This window comes from Musca autumnalis, unplaced genomic scaffold, assembly GCF_047663935.1.
Source record: "Musca autumnalis isolate F117 unplaced genomic scaffold, ASM4766393v1 scaffold_5, whole genome shotgun sequence".
NCBI lineage: Eukaryota > Metazoa > Arthropoda > Insecta > Diptera > Muscidae > Musca > Musca autumnalis.
In genome coordinates, this window is record NW_027412088.1 from 2,194,254 (window position 1) to 2,214,618 (window position 20,365).

The 20,365-nt window shown below is 35.9% G+C and overlaps 2 protein-coding genes across 24 annotated transcripts in view; both read left to right on the top strand.

Moving 5' to 3' along the window:
* Positions 1-20,365, top strand: part of KCNQ (KCNQ potassium channel) — a 117,092-nt gene that overhangs the window by 51,672 nt on the left and 45,055 nt on the right. For 3 of the 23 annotated variants that reach the window (XM_073991204.1, XM_073991208.1, XM_073991226.1), the window contains exon 3: positions 17,815-17,874. The exons of 19 other annotated variants lie outside the window; for them this stretch is intronic. In XM_073991204.1, coding sequence (XP_073847305.1) covers positions 17,834-17,874 — 41 coding nt within the window. In that variant the 5' untranslated portion in view covers positions 17,815-17,833. Of the gene's footprint in view, positions 1-5,688; positions 5,709-17,814; positions 17,875-20,365 lie in introns of those variants that run through there. One more of the 23 variants, XM_073991206.1, reaches the window with a different exon arrangement.
* On the top strand, positions 7,929-11,196 carry mlt (tubulin folding cofactor E like protein mlt). The gene is made up of 2 exons (XM_073991235.1): positions 7,929-9,129; positions 9,187-11,196. The coding sequence occupies exon 2, from the start codon at positions 9,494-9,496 to the stop codon at positions 10,925-10,927; it is 1,434 nt and encodes a 477-aa protein (XP_073847336.1). The 5' UTR covers positions 7,929-9,129; positions 9,187-9,493; the 3' UTR covers positions 10,928-11,196.

Genomic DNA, 20,365 nt, shown 5'->3' on the forward strand with positions numbered 1-20,365 from the left:
CAGTAGTTGCCCAGGGACCATGTGTTGACATTGGAGGTAGTAAGTCAGTATAGACATTGAATGTAGTGCATCAATAGTTCATGAAGGGCCATATGGAATTATTGGTACCCGAGTTTCACTACTAGATTTTTGGTCTACTTTAAACTTTTTGGTGGATTTAAAAGCAAGATGCAAGATAGTACATTTAGATTACCGATAACCACTGAATTCCAAATGTCTGTTCCATAGCGCATACGTCAAATAAAGACCACTGGATTTATTTCGATTATATATGGGAAAATTGACTTTAGAAACTCAGTGGATTTCGTAAATGAACGTACTATAATAACGTACTTAGTTTAAACACTACACTTTTGTCTAAATTGTATCATATGTTGGGAATATGTGGACAAAGTCACCATAATAGTAGACAAAGTGGTGGCATGTCGTCACTTGATTCCAGGCTTCCTACATAGTACATACACTTCCGCTCACTTGAATAGAATCTCCTACCAACTTTTTTCAACCTCAATTTTTTCCGATTCATACAAGATATGAAGTGTTGACGTAATCCTAGTCATCAATATCAATGTATATTCACTCTATATTGAAAACGAAGTACTTTCAGTAATATACATAAGTATATCCCTGCTAATTAAGAATACACCCGTATATCCTACTTTGGCAAGGATTCTTTTTATAATCAAGTGTAATGCCTGACAAGGCTTGCCTTATTCCTTCAACAAGTTGATTTTTGGAAGCGTACTGTCTACTAGAATCGTATATTTTATGCATAAGCCATTCCCATACATTTTAGAGAATATTTACCACTAGAATATGGCGGCCCCGAAGGATTTCCGCATTTCTTCTCAAAAATTTAAGTTTCGATGACTCAAAGTGTATAATAGTTTATGAAATCATGATGAAATTACCACTTCGGACATCCGAAAAGGCTTCTTACTACTGGAAAACCAGATTTAGAACTCCCTTGTAATTTATCGTGAGCAATTAGGCTAAAATCAATCGACCCCCAAGTCACAGATAATTAGTAATGCGTTCCAACACCATAAAAACGCTTTCATCGCTGCAGAAACAATTTAGAAAGTGATCTTCTATTCAATGAACGTGAAAACAATAGTTAAATAGTTAGCAACTGTTTACTTGATGAGGAGAGTCCTTAATAATTAAGAAGCACTTGGGCGTCAAAGTCTTTCAACTTGAATGCATACGATGTCTTACAAAGGGGTTTTAAAAAAGGCATTTCCAGTAGGGAAAAGCATTTTCGGATGCCCGGAGTGGAAATTTCATCATGATTTTATAAATTGTATACACTTCGAGTCATCAAAACTTAATTTTTCCAAAAGAAATGCGGATGTCCGGAAAGGGGCCGCCATATTCTACAATGGTAATTATCCTCTAAAATGTATGGGAATGTACCCTTCCAAAAAATACCTTATTGAGGGAATAAGGCAAACCTTGTTGTTGGATTACACTTGATTATAAAAAGAATCCTTGCCAAATTAGGGTGAATCTTTGCCAAAACAGGGATATACTTATATTGAAAATTACTGAAAGTAGTCATTTTTCAATATAGAGTGAATATACATCGATATTCTAATACAATCTTTCTGTATACCCATGTTTGAAAGGGGGGTTCTATTCAAATGAGCCAATTTTTTTTTTTTTGCTCTCGTTGTATAATTCTTATAAAAATCGAATTTGAATATAAGTGAATGACTAGGTTTACCACACCATCCATACACATTAAACAAAATATTAAAACTTCAACCCTTCATATCTTGTATAATTTGGAAACAAATGGAGGTTGAAAAAGATTGGTAGGGGGTTCTATTCAAGTGCCGCTGTATGTAACTTTTAATATCTTAACATTTTGCAATTTTCGCCGTATTCTACATATTATTTGTTCAAACCACAGATATCACCTTCATATTGTTAATATTGAGTGTTAAATGATACGTCAAGTCCATTGAGATTTATGGTGCAAATTGCCTACCTAGGTCGTTATCGCAACTCAATGAACAGCAAAGGAAGAGTGGAAATTTAAACTTTTTTGCCTTACATACATATTTCGATATTAAAGTAATAAAGACCTCTTTCCACACCTAAATAATGCGGAAAAGGCATTTGTAGCCACAGGTCAGTGATGTTGTTCATTCCTGCCATGTTATGACCTTCGACATTTTGGAAACATGCCAGAAGGAACGAAGAAAATATAGCAATGTACAGGATTCTCTACAGAATATACCTTGCTTTTCCTTTAAGCCACACTCGTAGGGCAACAGCAATGAGTTCAACTCGCAAAAGAAACAACCACAATAATTAAACGAGAAGGTCATGTGTGTATGTGTGTGTACTGTAATGATTACCTAGGTATCATGTCTTCACCTCCAACCATCCCATAGTGCTATATGAAGCAACAAAGTAGCCACAGACATCGCCAAACTATGGTCACCCAACCATTCTCCCCAATGGCTGGCACGATTCACGATGAAGAAACAATACAAAGCACACGAAAATCAACTAGGTATGAACACGCAAATGCTCAGGGTGAGCCCAATAAACATGTAAGTCGGTCAATATAAACGTCCACCGCGATGGCCGATGGTGATATATTGCGAATATGACAATCCTAAAATAGACCAGAAAAGGGTTAGCTGACCACCACTTTGTTACGAACCAAATAGAAAGAGTCCACTTAATTCAGTATAAACATGTCAAAAATCGCATATAAACAAAACAAATAGTACTAACACATACATACTAGACGACATATGGAGAGTAGTGAATTTCACACTGGCCAAGAGAACACAAAAGAGGGAAAGAAAATACCGTCTCATTGCTCATAAGAAAATAAGAATCAGCTGTTTTCAAAAGCTTTCAATGGGGAGCCAGAAACAACAAAAGCTTTCCAGCTGGTTTACCATTCGTAGAGAACTGGAGAGTAAGCGAGAGTGAATGACATTTGGAATAGCGTTCAAACAACCCCAAATTGCACAACACAACAACGCTACAGAGTAGTAGTCCCCACTCATTCAAACCAAATGCAAATTTGCAAATGTGATTTCGTCCCCCCCGAGCGTCACCAACTAACTGCTGGAAGTGTAAATGCTTGAATGTGAATAGTTGTTTGCTGTGCATGCAGTGGCTGACAATCTTTTCTTTGTCTGTTTTTTGTTTTGCTTTGTTTTTCCGATTCACTTCTTTGTGTCTCAGCGTAAACCAGTTATGAACCAAAAGTACTTCCCGCACTCCATGATATACTGTGGCAAAACGTGATTCAGAAATATCTAACTGTTTGACCAGCAACGGCCGTAAAAACAAAGGGCCGCCGCTGCTTCTAGTGGAGACATGGAAAGAAAAAAGTTTGAACTTAGATGAACTTGCAAGTGTAAACGTTCGGAAAAAAATTGAAGTTACTTTCAAAGCACTTGCATTGATTACTGCCCAGGAAATTTTGTCGGCAGTTGGTATGCAAGTCAACATGTGTGAGTGTATTGGTATTTTTCGAACTGCCACTTGCATGTGTAAACTAAATCCTGCTAAGGATACAACGTTAATTTTCAAAACTTCAATAGCAACAAGAGGAGATTGAATTTCAAGAGGAAATCCTTAAAAGCTTCTGCACCTTTTTCGAATATAATTCAAAACATATTAATTGTAATTGGAGAATTCAATTTGTACTTCGTTGCATTTGTAATTCAAATTATTCACTCTGTAAATTTAAATTTTCTATCTTAAATTTTAAATATTTCGTTTGAGATTCCAACCCACCATACCATTGCTATCGAAAACGATATCGTTTTCGAATGTTTCTCGATAGTTTTGCGGATATTTTGTTCGACGAGAACGACACACAAAAATGAATTGAAATTGAAAACGATCCATTCGTCGCTCAGTTTGTGGCAGGAAAACCTTCGATTTCGAATATCAGCAATAATATTAGCTGTGTCTTTTTACGTGATAATTTGTAATAATTATTACTAATGTTGCAGATTTTTACAGTTGTATAAAAAAAAGTTGCTGAAAAAAATGTTTCAGCAACATTTAGTAAGTAAAAAGACACACCAATTATTAGCGAATAGATGACGATAGTTTCTATGATAGTGGCGAAAAACATTTTTTGTGGAGTTTCTTGATGTTTCTGTTATTATAGGTGTGTCTTTTTACTTTTTCAGTAATAATTATTCAGTAACTTCTTTTCAGAGAGTAAGAGAGATTTTACTCTTTGATACGAAAGTAGAGAAAGAAGTAAAAAGACAGCATTTAGTAAACTTTAGCAAAGTAACAGTTGATAAAACATTGATGCCAATGTATCAAAGAAAAACTAACACCAAAGCAATGAAAAAGTTATTCAATTTTAAGCAAAATAAATAAAAAATATTTAATATATTAATAAAATAATCAATAAATATAGCTGAATCGTAATATTTCTAGTATTTTTCCACAAAAATCAGATAAACATTGAGCAGCTGACTATTAGCAGATGATTACAGAAAGCTGATCGAACTTGCTAAATGTTGCTGAAACATTTTTTCAGCAACTTTTCCTTTATACAACTGTCAAAATCTGCAACATTAGTAATAATTATTGCTAATTATCACGTAAAAAGACGCAGCTAATATCGCAGCTAATTTTAAATTAAATAATTCAAATGAAAAAAAATTAAATTTTCAATTGATCTGTTTCGAATTTCAGAACAGTAATTTGTCAAAGAAATTATTTTAACGCCAAAGTTTTTACACAAACAAATTGAAATAACGAGTTTGTTAAACAGCTTTCCCGGAAAAACAATTGCTGCATAGTACGTTTATTGAGGAAAGTCGGCTCTCAAAAGACGAACTTAAAATGACAACTTTTGGTAATGTCACTCTATTGATAGAAACTGAAAGCTGAACTATACAGAATCCACTGGTAGTTGGTGGTTTTAACTAACAACGGGTCCTTTTTCGTTTTCTTTCTGAAATCATTCTATAAGTGATGCTCCCTAATAACAATTAAAACACAACCACCACACATTGCAATGTACAATGAAAAACATCAGTTTTGATATTCTTAGCAAAGGTCACAGCCAACGAACTCGTGGGACACTAACCTCATTGATCGAAAGCATAAGTGTTTTGGGGTCTGGTTGGCTGACTGTCTGCTTAGCTGATGGTCTTCGAACGGCAGCTACATTAAATGCCACACAAAATTCTAAAGAAAATTAAACTATATTTGGCCGCAAGGTCGTTGTCAACACACAACCGATTCAGTGGTGTCCCCAAAAACTTTTTACATGGCACATGGCTGAAACGATCTTCATTGCGATCAGAATTTTTCGATTGTCTTGTAAAAGCTACTGCGAAGGTTGATCGTTCGCAGACAACAGACTTTCCATTTCAATGAGGGCCTCTGTTTTTTTTCATGCGATGATTGATCACAGCAGCGATTCACCACCAAAAATGTTATATGACCAAGAAAGTGAAAGTCATGCGGTATCTGCCAGGGGCCTCATCATGTCCAAACTGTGCTAGCAAATTAATCTGTTTTTGACTTTCGAAATTTATCGTATCGGACCGACTTTTATATGAAGACTAAACACAATCAGTTTTGCTAATGAACTTTTGAATAGTAGTGAATAGTTGTAAGGATAAGTATAGCCCATTTGGAATTTGAAGCCCAGTAGTGCTATTCGTTAATTACTTCATGAAAAAAATCGACAATCGTTGGTAAGTTGAAATGTTAAGTGTCGATAACCTTAATTTGTGGTATTTTAACGAGGAACCGAATACTATAGCTTGATGTAACTTATATATATATATAGCAACATACATTCAAAAGGGTCACTTCAATAATTTAATTGCCAATTTGTCGGTATGAAAAATAATTACAATATTCTACAACTTTAGTGAAATTTCTACTTTTAATTATTTCGTGGGTGCCACCGTGGTGCAATGGTATGCACACCCGCCTTGCACGCAGAAGGTCGTTGGTTCGATTCCCCGGCCAGGCAACATCAACAAATTTTCCACGGTGGTAAAATACCCGTCAGTAATGTTGGCGACATTTCCTTTGTGCTCTATGGGATGTTTGTGCTACAATTATATTATAATAATTATTTCGTTTTTATTATTTGCAAGTTAGTGATCAAAATAAAGCGGCCGTTACGTCCTATCGATAGCAACAGTATTTTTTTAATTTTACCGATTTTTATCGGTTAAATAGAATTACAAAACTCCACTATAGGTCTCCTCGCATAGAAAACATATTTTCAAATACAGCCGAACCTCGATTATCCGGAAACGAATTTTTTATCAGTTTGCACCGATTCATTTAACCAAATATTAATGGACAGAAACAATGCACAAATGAATTATTTTAGACTTCACATTAAATTCATAATTGCTCTTATTTATAAATTTTTCTAAGAACGAATTTTTTTATTACAAAAATATGAGAAACAGAGCTACAACATTATCCGGGAAATCGATTATCCGTAATGCCCTTGGTCCTGACCATTACGGATAATCGAGGTCCGACTACATTTGTATTTTTATACCCTCAGCATTTATGCTAACGAGGGTATATACACTTTCATACGGGCAAAATGTGCCTCATCGAAATAATGGTTTTAGACCCCAAGTATGTTTGGACGAAATGTGTTTCAGACAATTTGGATTTGATTTAGCCATGTCCGTCCGTCTGTCTGTCTGTACGTCTGTATGGCTGGTGCGCACGATAACTCTCGAACGGAGCAACCGATTCGGTTCAAAATTTGGCTTTCGTAATATTTTGCCCAAACTTAGTTTAAGTTCGAAGATGGGTTATATCGGTCCACTCCTTCCGGTACCTCCCCCACAAAAGTTCGAAAATGTTCGGAAAATTTGTGCGCACGATAACTCTTGAAGGGAGTAACCGATTTGGCCCACACTTTGTACATCGTGAAAGTTCTACCATACTTAGATGAAGTTTAAATATGTACTCAATCGGTCCACTCCTTCGGGTACCTCCCACACACAATTTCGGAAAAGTTCAGTTTAGGACCTGCTCTCGAATCGCTTTGATTTTTGTTGTAGAAACTTGTATTCGCTGTCCCCATACGACGGTACACGTTTCATAAGGGTCAAGTCCATACTTCCTGAGAAAATAGCCTAAAAGGTGCAAAAAACCACAACGCACAAGATAAATCTCGAACGGATCTGCCAATTCGGTCCAAAATTTGGCTTTCGTAATATTTTGCCCAAACATAGTTTAAGTTGTAAGATAAACCATGTCGGTCCACTCCTTCAGGTACCTCCCTCACAAAAATTCTAAAATCTTCGGAAAAAATATGTGCACGATAACTCTTGAAGGGAGTGACTGATGTAATCCATACTCTGCACATCCTAATATATCTACCAGATATAGATTAGGTTCGAATATGGACTATATTTGTGCACTCCTTTGGGTACCTCCCACACACAATTTCGGATAAGTTCACTTTAAGACCTGCTCTCGAATCAAATTTCAAAATTTTGTTTAACTTCTAAAATGGCCCATATCGGTCCTCCCTAAGGGTAGGTCCCCCACAAAAGTTCAACATTAGTGTTAATTCCGAATCCACATTTTTGTAGGCAAGTTCAAATGTTGAAAAAAGGGCCACAAAATTCTGAAGAGACGCTAAATACATTCTATCTGTCCGTAGATGAAAGTTTCAATTCACATTAGCTGAGGGTATACCTCTGTCGGCAAAGCCGACTGACACTTTTTTACTTGTTTTAATATAGGAATAACCACAAATTTTAAATAAGGCCCCACAAAGTTTAACATTCCCTACATTGCGACCAATTGTTTAACATAATAGACAGCCAACACGACCTACACAAAAAGTCAACACACACAACGGAACTCTGTGTGGTACACACTCTTTCGAACAGGCCATGTGGGTTCTCACTAAGATTTTTCAATACACTACGACTGAGCACAGAGTGCGCTTTTACAACAAAAAAATCAGTCAACAACGGCTAAAAGAGCACAGTTAGAATCAAGTCATTGCGTCCTCCACCACTTGCACGACGTCCCGCAGAAAGCTAACAAAGCACTCGCTCTGAGTACCATTATCGCTGTGAAAGAGTAGAGCAAATCCCATCTGGCAAGAGTAGTAGTGCAGAGCAAAGCGAATCGACGGACCTCTAACAACGAAATTCACGTAGCAAACGTTTTTGTTTTTAGCGTACGGTCGTAGAGGCAGTCATTGTTTTTAGACACCACCACCACACAAAACGCTTTTCGACGTTGTTTCTTTGTTCAAAAATAATAATAAAAAAAAAAAACAGAAAGAAGGGAAGCACAGTAATAATAACAGAATTTCCAATATTCACAAGCACAGCAGTTGAAAAATTACAATACCGCGACGTGAGTGCTCACTCAAAACCCCCAAAAGTTTTTAGTGCGCAATTAAAAGTAAACGCAAAAAAGTATTTCAACCTAAATAGATGCACATCCATGAAAGAGTTCAGTATCAAAAATAAATAAAATCGCCACTTAAACGAAAATAAAAAAACGAAATCGCAACAAGCAAAAGTGCAATTACATCACCCAGTAGCTATAGCGCACGACGACCAGCGACCAGCTTTGGGTCTGTCCGTTCTTCCACTGTCCAAACGCAATAGCAGAAGAAAAGACGGGCGAAGGCAACGAAAACAAACACATGTAACCTACATGGAATAGATTAGTAAATTGGCAGCATATGAAAGGCTGGCTCCACCAGAGTGACCAGAGTGGCAACTATTTATTAGCAAATCAGTTCCAGCGGCCCCAGCTGGAAGGTCGCACCAGAGGGTTATGTACATTCTATTGAGTGTGGACAGCTGATGGATGCACTGTAGTCAACTTGCTTTGTTTGCCGTTCAACAAAGAGGCCTCAAACAGTTATATGTAGCTAACTGAAACAAGTCAACGGAAAACTCCTCGTTCTGTAGCTGAACGAACAACGACGAAAAACAACAAAACCCTCTTCTAAGTCGCTCGGTAATTGCAGTTCTTCGGGAGTATCTAAAACTTTTTCAGAGGAAGGAAATCAATATTTGTCAGAAAACATCGGTGACCTCTGACCTCTCTATTCCATACCCTGCTGACATCTGTCATTGAGTGTGTGTGTGTGTGCCATCAGTAAGTCCCGTTTCCACTAGATTGGTCGAGTCATATGTTTTTATTGGCTTTTTTCAGCAAACGACTACAAAGGAAAATATATGTAAACAACAAAGCAGCAACCACCGACACAAACAAACAACAACGAGTGAAGTTGAAAGCAAAACAAAACCCAATACTGAGAGCACGGGTCCAATCGCCAGCAAGAGAAGCGTGAATTGCATCGATTTTTCGCAACGTCTTTGAATGAATCAAATGCCAGCAGTTGAACAATTGACTCGACTTAACATTTGCAGCTATACCATTTAAAGGCAGCTATTAAGTGCAGCTTCAATACCGCCATCATCAGAACCTAGAACAACGGCAGCAATCAACGACCCCAAAGATGCCTTCGCTATTAGAAGCAATTGAACGAAAATACTTTTCCGATTGTGATGACAACGGAGAGGAGGAAGACAAAGATGTGGATGCAGCAGCATCAGCTGGAACAGGTGCTAACCGATTAGTTTCCATATTCATACCAAGACTGCCGCCTCTGCAATGTGTGCCTGAACTATTGGTGCTTAACGACTGTGACATTGATTGTGCGGGCGATTTCGAAAGCATCAAAGACAAATGCCGTCGAGTGCGGGAACTTGATTTGGCTCAGAACAAATTACAGGACTGGCACGAAGTCTTCCAAATTGTGGAACACATGCCACGGATTGAATTCTTGAATCTGAGCAAGAACAACCTCAGCAACCCGCTGACCAAATTGTCCGCACCGCCCATAACCAATCTGCGTGGCATTGTTTTGAACGGCACCTACCTGAACTGGGAAAGTATTGACGTTCTGCTAAAGAACCTCCCCGTGCTGGAGGAGTTGCATTTAAGTTTAAACGATTACAAAGAGGTACTCATTGATACGGCCGATATTGCGGCCTCGACAGACCTCGACAATAGTGATAAGTGTAAATGCTGTGATGCCAAGGAGTCTTCCCACACCAACAAATACAAAAAAATCTCTCCCCATAAAGCATTGAGAACTCTGCATTTCACCGGCAACCCTGTAGAGCAGTGGCCAGAAATATGTCGTTTGGGTAGAATCTTTCCCTGCATGGAAAATTTGGTACTGGCCGACTGTCCAATTCGAGCCATTGAATTTCCCGAAAAGCAGGACAATTCTACAATTTCCGATGCCGTCGATGACGATGGTTTACCCCAGAAACATTTCCCCAACCTGCTGTTTCTCAATCTCAGCTATGCCTCTATAAACACGTGGGACGACATAGACCGGTTGGCTACATTTCCTAAATTGAAAAATCTGCGTGTGAAAAACTGGCCCCTCTGGGACCGTCTGGAATGTACCGAACACGAAAGACGACAATTACTCATAGCCCGCTTGCCGAATGTTGCCATCCTTAATGGAGGAGGTGTTATAACGCCCGATGAACGCGAGGATGCCGAAAGAGCCTTTATACGTTACTACATGGATAAGCCGGAGAGTGAACGTCCCAAACGTTACCTCGATCTAGTTGCCAAACACGGCAAACTGGATCCTTTGGTGAACATAAGTTTGAAACCCGACAAACGTGTCAAAATCATTCTAACCTATGGCGACAAATCTGAATCGCGTCATGTTGATTTGTATCGTACAGTGGCCGATCTCAAAGTCAAATTGGAGAAAATTATCCCGTTGCCTGCGAATAAAATGCGCCTATATTACCTGGACCAAGACTATAGGGAATTTGGGCCCGAGGAGATGCGTTATCCTAATAAGCTACTGTACAGTTATAATATTCAGGCTGGAGATGAAATCATTGTTGATGAAAAAAAGTGAAAGGTATCGGTGTGTGAATGGTCCGTTAGGCATCAAATTTGAGATAGCTGTCTTTATCACAATAATCCTCTGTTACCCTGGTGGATATTCAGAGAAATTCAGGCAACTGGTACTACGACAACCATAATCCCCCCTATATTTATATTTTATTGTATTTCTGATTGATATACCCCTATACATACATATAATGCACACACACAAATAAAGTTTTTATTCACTTGTGTAAATAGCGTAAAACGTATTCATCGAACCAAGCTAACTATTAAAAATTTAACAGCAACAACAACAACAGTAATATTAAGAATAATAATAACAATTAATTGATGCTCTGTAAATAAAATGAAAAACAAAATATGAATTGAACAAAAAAGTGTTTATTTTTCTCTTCGACAAAACCAGATAGACATACATACCTGCATACATACATATGTATGTATATAAATATACATACATATAATAATCAATTGTCTATGATCATCGGATTGCTATAGAGATACAATGCGGAATGAATCGAATTACCACGTAAAGTGTTTCGAGTAAAGAAAACCGGTTTATGTTCCATCACCGGAAATTACCGCAATGGCTTAGGAAATCCAAACTTATTACATATGTTTACATATGTATATCATATTCTGATTATGCGAAGCAAATTCTTAACTTGCTAAAATATTTTTCTTCATTTTGAATCTACAAAATTATTGGAAGAGTTTCTTTTTACTACAATCTTTTCGACAAGCCGCTTGCAAAACACAAATAGCATCGTTACAACCAATATTTCGTTAAAAGCGATGTCGTTACTTGCGATAATTGTTTGTTTGGCCTATAAAGGGCCAAATCAACTACCCGATTATTACACACGATATATTATACTGAACCGATTACAATAGAAATATGTACCCTTTATAATGTTTTTTGAAATACTTTTCTTAAGCAGTTCGCGCTATTATACATGACTTATATATCTAGCCATATCTCTCAAATTTCTAGTAGTAAATTCTCCTAGATCTCCACAAATAGAATATGAATTTGGAAAAAAATGACTCAAGAAATTCTTTTCAAAAACTACTTTATCGTGTTTGGCCAATATGACTATATGACAAATCTAACATTTGTGCGTAACTCACGAAATTTGAAAATAACGGTTATTTTTGATCAGTACTGGGATTCCCTAACTCATTTTTGAGTTACCGACAAAAATCGGTAACTTTAAAACACAAAATTATGAATGAAACGTTCAAATAAAAGTTGACAACACTGTTGCTATCGGTAGAAATTTACTACTACTTTTTATTGGTCGTTAACTTGCCGAATAATATTGTTAATTACCGAAATTATAACCATTTTAATTTTAAGGATTTTTGTCGGTAACTCCAAAAATGTGTTAGAGAATCGCACTACAGACCTCGTATGCTTTCGACAATCCACTCTGCTGAAAGGTGTCCCAAACGATTTCCGAAATTGGTATATCTCTAAAACTCATATGTATTATTTGCAAGATTACATTAAGAGATATGCAGTCCTCAGCTAAAATAGGAAATCACTTCTTCGAACAGTTGAGAAAAAAATCTCAAAAAATTATTGCCTGTTGCACGAATAGGTCATTTATTTGCCTATTAGTACTATAATAACTTTTATTTCATTTAAATATTTAAAATGGTCCCGCACAGACCACTTTTAATTGATATGATATATCGACGCCTCCAAACAATAGTATGCTAAGTCGACTTAGCATGTTTTCAAGTTCTTTACATTTTTATATTTAACGTCCTTTACCTTAAATTCTGTCAAATGTTGGTAATAATCGGACAATTCGAACCGAAGTTATAAACTAATATTTACTTAGCATAGTACTGAAGGTCAAAAAAATTTCCACACTTTGAGAGCTTCTCCTGCAAAACTCACTTTTTAGACTTAGCATACTATTATTTGGAAGTGTCGATATAATATTAAAAAGTTATGATACAAAATTTGACAAATCAATTTTGCAGATGATCTGATGCAGAAATTCGGCTTTGGGGGAGCCCATGGAAGACGAAAGTACCTTTGGTTTATTTGGGTCGCTCCGTTTTTTTTTTTTTTGATTTTATAACAGTAAATGTATCGAAAACGGGGTTCCAACTTAAAACGGGCATACCATATGTCTTCACAACGGTTACATAACTTTTAAAAATCGTTTTACAAATGACTAATTTATTGTGGCTTAACTGTGAAAAGACACATTAACAAGTAAAAAAGTGTCGACAGAGATATACCCTCAGCCTGTGAATACTGAAACATTTTTTCCCAAAAAACGTAAGTATTTAGGGGTTTTAAAAATTTTGGGCGTTTAAAGCGACAAAAATGTTGATTAGGATTGAAGATCAAAAGTTTTGCGGAGGAGATACTAAAAAAATTGATCTTCTTCGGGCTGTTTGCTCAAGAAGTATGGACTTGCCCCTGAAAAAACTTTTACCATCGTAATTGAGGCAGGGAATACAAGTTGCTTCAACAAAAATCAAAGTGATTCGATGTGTGGGAAGCACCATATTTGAAACTGACTTATATCTGGTGGATATATTAGGATGTGAAAAGTATGGACCAATTCGGCCACTCCCTTCAAGAGTTAACGTACGACCAATTTGTTCGAACATTTTTGAACTTTTGTGGGGGAGTACCTGAAGGAGTGGACCGATATGGCTTATCTTCGAACTTAAACTATATTTGGACAAAATATTACTAAGGCGAAATTTTGGATCGAATCGGAAGATCCGTTCGGTGTCATAGGGATTTTCTTGCAACTTTCAGCTAATTTTCTCAGGAAGTATGTTATCGTGCGCTCCAGCCAGCCAGACAGATAGACAGACGGACGGACGGACATTGCTAGATCTACTCAAAATTGTCTAAAACGGATATCGTACAAACATACTTGGGGTCTAAAACCATTATTTCGATGAAGCACATTTTGCCCGTATGAAAGTGTATATACCCTCGTTAGCATAAATGCTGAGGGTATAAAAACACGAAACAAAAATTTGGATCCGGTAGTCATTACGTAACCCTTTACAAAGTAATGTAAACAAGCTTCTTTTCACATTACAAGTAATCTGAAAAGTAATGGGTTTCTTCTTACAAAATTTACAAGGAAAACCTACTTACTTTACTCCTCACTAAGTAATGACGACGGTGGCACAGTTAGTGTGTGTCCGACTAGAAATCCTAGGGTTGTGTGTTCAACGCTCACCGTCGGCACGAGAGTTTTTTTTTAATTAAAAATAACAGTTCGTGGTGCACATGTGTACTGCACATTTAAGTTCTTAAGCAACCCTTAATATTCGTGTGCGTGGCATAGTGTGTAGTGTCTTTGATTAGAAATCAGAGGGTTCGTGGGTTCAATTCGGGCACACAACGAAATAAAATAAAGTAAAATAAAAGTAAGATGTGTGATGAAATAAAAAACAAATTCTCTACATCAACTGTCTAAAAATAGAATTTTTTTTCATCTTACTTTTCAACTTCTAGTGGCCACAGAATAACTAGTTATTCTAGTGGTCATAAAATAACTACAAACTGAGTGCGACATGCCCTTGTAAAAATAATGGGGAAGAAAGGGGGTTTGAGAGTAGTTACGGCTGCCAAAAATCCCTTACAAAACCCATGATTTTGGGAGGAATTTTTTGCTGGGAGGTACCAAACATTGTAATTATTTAGTTTTAGCAAGAAAAAAAATTAGTTTGTTTTCCAAGATGAGAGAAACAATGACATAGGTTAAAAAAATAGAAGTGTTACGCCATTTTTGCGTTTTACATTTTTATATCTTACACCACAATGTGGAAAAGAGTGTAAGTTAGTTTTTCCAAAAATGAATGTAACACCGCGAAATATTTGTTGTAGACCCCCCATGTGGTATACCAAAATTCATATTTCGACGAGAGAAGGCGATTTTGTGATATGTGTCCGTCCGTCCATTAAAAATTGTAATCAAACTCCAGGCTGCAATTATGAACCAATCGTCATGAAATCGGGTTCAGATCAAAATAAACACCTATTGTTATTGGTAATGATCGTAAAATATTTAGGGCATGAAATGGACAAAAATCCAAATTTTGTAGCGTCTCTGTAGGTTGCAATTATAGTCTGGTCGGCTCGAAATTTTACGTAATGTTTGGGTTTGCGACAAAGAAGAAGCTTACAATTTGACATGATGATCATATAATATTAGCCCCCTAAATATTATACGGACCAAAACTTTTGTGTGAAAATTGGCCAAAAGTTTAGTGTAATGACTATATCATTATTGCTGAAAGATATATTCCTCTCAAGAAATTATATTTGAAAAAGGAATTCTCGATCTTATGCTATGTTATGTACGTGTTCAGATAACAAAGTTAAATCATATTTTATACTGTTATCCCACAGCTTAAATTGTGCTGTGAAATCATAATCAGACCAGATGTCTCAGTTATAGTTCAATACTGGCAAAGTTTTGCACGAAGAAAGGGTTTTTGTCAAGGAAAATGCCAATCATCTTGGATAATAATAGAATAGTATTTAGCGGGTGAAATTGGCCATAATTTTTTGAGAAAATATTCAAATTTAGTTTTTGTTACATATTTTGAATTCTGGGTGGCATATTCCGACAAATTAAGAACAAATTACTATGCTGTACGGGGTCTGACGTTTGTGTATCGCCTTTGATAAAAAGCAATGCAATACCCCGAAATATTGGTCTTTTATATATCAACCTTTAGGCAAACGAAGATTTACTATACGATACGACCAAATATGTGTCTAATCGAAATAACGGTTTTAAACCCCAAGTATGTTTGGAGGAAATTTAGCCCTGCCCGTTTGATTTTTTTAATACAAATTTTAAAATAACATACAACTTGTCGTAATAATATAAAATAAATTCTGTGGAAAACTAATGCCCACGGCATGGTTGGCCCCGTCCGACTATAGCTCCCTCTTACTTGTTATTGATATTTTCCTTTATATAACATTGGTACCTTAGTGCGTAATTATGAAGTAAAAAAATACAATCATACGATCTAAGGTACCAATGATATATAAAGGAAAATATGAAAAAAAATTAAAACACAAAAAATTACATAGCTCTTCAATTTTTCAACCAATTTCATTGTTTTTCCCCATTTTGGAAAGCTAAGTAAATTATCTTCTTGCTAAAAGTAAATAATTAAAGTGCTTGGTATCTTCTACGCGGCCTAGGGCCCGAGGAAAAGCTTTTTCCTGTTTTTAAATTAGCTATTTGTTAGCTAAATCCCAAAGAAACCAAAGGTATTTTAGTCTTTCATGGACTCCCACAAAACCGAAGTTAGGCACCAGAACCCCTGTAAATTGTTCATGTAGCACAGTGTTATTAACAACATTCTGACACCGCAACCTTATAGAAGACCAAAAAAGAGAACGTGTGTCGTTCCCTATCCCGCCATCTTTTACTTTTATGGACTGATTAATAAAGGGATGTTCAAATGGAAAATTTTTTCATGATCATATCTTCAAAGCCGTTAAGAATTTTTACGCACTATTGGAGGCAAAGTTCTAGCTCTTTCCATAAAGAACAAAAATTATGAACATGTATGCACAAGCGGATAAGACAGTAAGTATGTGTTGTATTTCGGAGAAAAAATCTACGAAATGCCTTCTGGCCAATATGGTATGATGGCATATATCGGGGTCATTTGAACCATGACAACAACATAGTTTTGAGCCTATCGAGTTATAAATTGCGAAAATCACACGAATACATGTCTCTTGCCTATGGCGATTTTGACGCAAATTATCTAAGATATCGAAATTGTGAAGACAAAGTAAATGACCGGTTGGTTCGGTTGGAAATGTATTCGCAATTTATCTGATAGGACAAATGTTCTATATAATTATTGCTCTGTTCCAGTACTGCAAGAATTTACTAATTTTTACTATTTTTTTCGATAACATAAAGGAAAAATGTTATCGTAGTAAAAAGTAGTAGCTTCTTGCAGGTTCTGGAACAGAGCATATGTCATATGACTTTCAAACTATCTGAAATAAACATTGGCTTCTGTACAAGAATTTTGTGATTTAACAATTAATCAGCAAATTATTTTTATGATAAACAAATTAATTGGTCACATTTTTTCAACAAGCTATGTAAGTACTTTGTTTGCAAACAAATTAACAATGGGTCCGAGAATCTTCCCTTTTATTCTACTATAAATGTTTTACTTTTTAACATAGTTGCATATTTAATGCAAATGCACCCAAGTTCATAAATATGAACACGCATATGTATGGGTGTAGTATGTGCGTCAGTGTGTATGTTTTGAATGTTGTTTGTTTAATTATAATTTAAACAAATAAATCTAGCCGGCCCAGTTTGCCTGTGCTCAACAATGTCTAATTGAATAAATTGGCGGTAATGTTAAAATTACGCCCCATGGTGGTCAATGCTATTCTCATTTCAATATCGAACACCCAGCCACAGGAATTCTTGTCCATTGTGCTTGCCCTCACCTGTATATTCATACTTGTTATGGTTTGGAGCAAATGTACACTTGTTTCTTTCCTGATTTTTAATGACTAAAATATATTTGCCAGACAAGATGTTTCAGAATTGAGTCGCAAATTTATGAATTTAAGCATTTCATATTCACATTTGTTTGTTGTTGTTTGTTTACATGCTAATATTCACTGGTTATTGATTTTCACACATTGGAACAATACATTCATTTGTACGATTGTGATGAAATCAGGCATACGGAGATGCTGATCATAATTCCTGTATTAGATTCGATAGTAAAAGAAGACTAAGTCCAACGCTAGTATTAGCAAATTGTAGTTAGTATAATCAATCAATAAATAATTATAATAATTGTGAAAGTTATTATTACATTTTTATAAATTTAAAGCTGCGATTTGTAGCCACCTATGGCTAATGAACTGGAAGTGTCCATTAAACCAAATGAAACGTAAGTTACAAACATATATTAATCTAAAGACAGACTTTCAAATTATGTATGTAAATACAGCTGAGTTAGGAGGCCGTTCCTAAGGTAAAAAATACTCAAACTGTTTTCTACATTGGAGAAATTCAGCCCAGCGGAGATTATGAAACACGAAATATTGTTGGAAAACATTTTGAAAGTCAGACATAACAGAATGTGTTTGGCGTCGCTTCTATATATTAACTGAGGTGATGCACTATATGTCTGGAAAATAATACCAATGTACATAATTTTGTGAATGGCGTACTGAAAAGTGAATGACTATTCAAATAATTGCCATCGCTGGCATCTTTTGAGAATATAAATGCAACGTTGTTGAGATTGCATCAGTGCTAAATACACGAGACACGTGTGCTTCCAAAATGGGAATGGACTGGCAAATGAGATTAGCAATTCGTAAGGTTATCCCTTTTTTATTTGTTATCATAATTGGTATCATAACACAACTGTCCAATATTTTCCATTTTTGAATCTTCCAAATTTACAAATTATTACATAAAACCAACCAATTTTGGCTACAAATACCGTTATATCTAACGATAGGGAGGAATTAAATAGCCGATATTTTCAATACCTAACATATTTCACATATGCGTTATAACGGCACTTTTTATTCCTTTTATGAAATGAACAAATCCTTTTTCAGATGTGGAAAACTTTTACAAAAAAACTACTTGTAATTAAAAATAAAGGCCGTGAAAGTTCAGTGCCAACAAATATTGGGCAAAAAAATGTATTAGGGCCTTGGAATATGATGCAAATCGATGCTTATAGCTCCAAAAATATTCTTATCAAGAAATTGATAGAAACAATTTACAAAGTCAAAATTGTATACTGAATTGGGTTCAATATTTTCAAGACTACAACAAAAAAACACAAAAGCCACCTTTGATAGCTTTATAAGCCCGAAACAGAAGAAATGTGGTAAAGATAACTCATATTTCTGTCTTTCCAATTCAATGATTGATATTTTGTCTGGGGAAAATGAATGGAAATCAGTTTCGTTGGCTGTGGACATCTACAAGTTCAAAATATAAAGAAAATCCAATCGCCGAACGCTTCATGTCACCATTCACCACAATTGAATTATCTTTACAATATTTCTTCTGTTTCGGGCTTATAAAGCTATCAAATGTGACTTTTTTGTACTTTTGTTGTAGTCTTGAAAACATTGAACCCAATTCAGTATAAAATTTTGACTTTGTAAATAGTTTCTATCGATTTCTTCATAACAATATTTTTTGGAGCTCTAAGCATCGATATTCATCATATTCCAAGACCCTAATATAATTTTTTTGCCCAATATTTGTTGGAAATGGACACTCACGGACTTTATTTTTAATTATAAGTAGTTTTTTGTAAAAGTTTTCCACATCTGACAAAGGATTTGTGCAAATTCTTATGGTGATTCTATCCTGGTGAACCATTAAAACATGCCAATATTTTGAAATATTTTCATAAAGCGAGATAACGCATATGCGAAACATGTTATGTATTGAAAATATCGGCTACTATATACTCTACATGTCCACAAAAATATAATTTTCAATTCCTCTCCTATTGTTAGACATAACCGTATTTGTAAGCAAAATTGGTTGGTTCTACTTGTGATGAACCGGAGTGTATAAACACATACGAGGCCTGATAAAAACGCTATAATTAATTCAGTTTTCGGAAGTCGGCTGTGGGCGAAGTCCGGTGAATACGGCGGTTGAGGAATGATAACGGTTTAGTGGACAGCATCTTTTGTTTGGGGTCACGCTCATATAAAATTCATAGGTGATTCACATAAAAAATGGAATGCCAGATCACTTGCGCCCATAATAGCATCTTTGGAATGGAACCTTTTTCTGGAATCCTATCATTAACGATCATCCTCAGTCTCTAAATAAATATTTTGTCTTGGAATTATAGGAGTACTTTTGCGCTTTTGTCGAAGTCAAATTTATGATGACAACATAAGCATTTATTCGCATTTATTATTTTCATAAGTTTGCCTCCGCTTTGCTGACTGAAGTGATTAGTCTTTGGGCATAGTTCTTGAAAAGTTTTTAATGTCATCGAGTCCATAAACATCTACTCGTTAAGATAGAAATAAGCCGGAACAACAATCATTGGCGTATCAGATGGAGTTTTTTCGAGTTAACATATTTTGTCAGGATTAAGCTAAAATGTTGCCGAGCTTTTTTAGATGTATTTTTCGATCAAACAATACCGCGACTATGATTCGGAGTCTATGAGTCGTAGTTTGAATCGCCCGACTCCTGATACAAATGTTTTCTTTTTTATACCCTCAGCCTTTAGGCTAAAGAGGGTATATACACTTTGATACGATGAAAATGTGCCTCATCGAAATAATGGTTTTAGACCCCAAGTGTGTTTGGACGAAATGTGTTTCAGACAATTTGGAGTCGATCTAGCCATGTCCGTCCGTCTGTCTTTCTGTCCTGCTGGC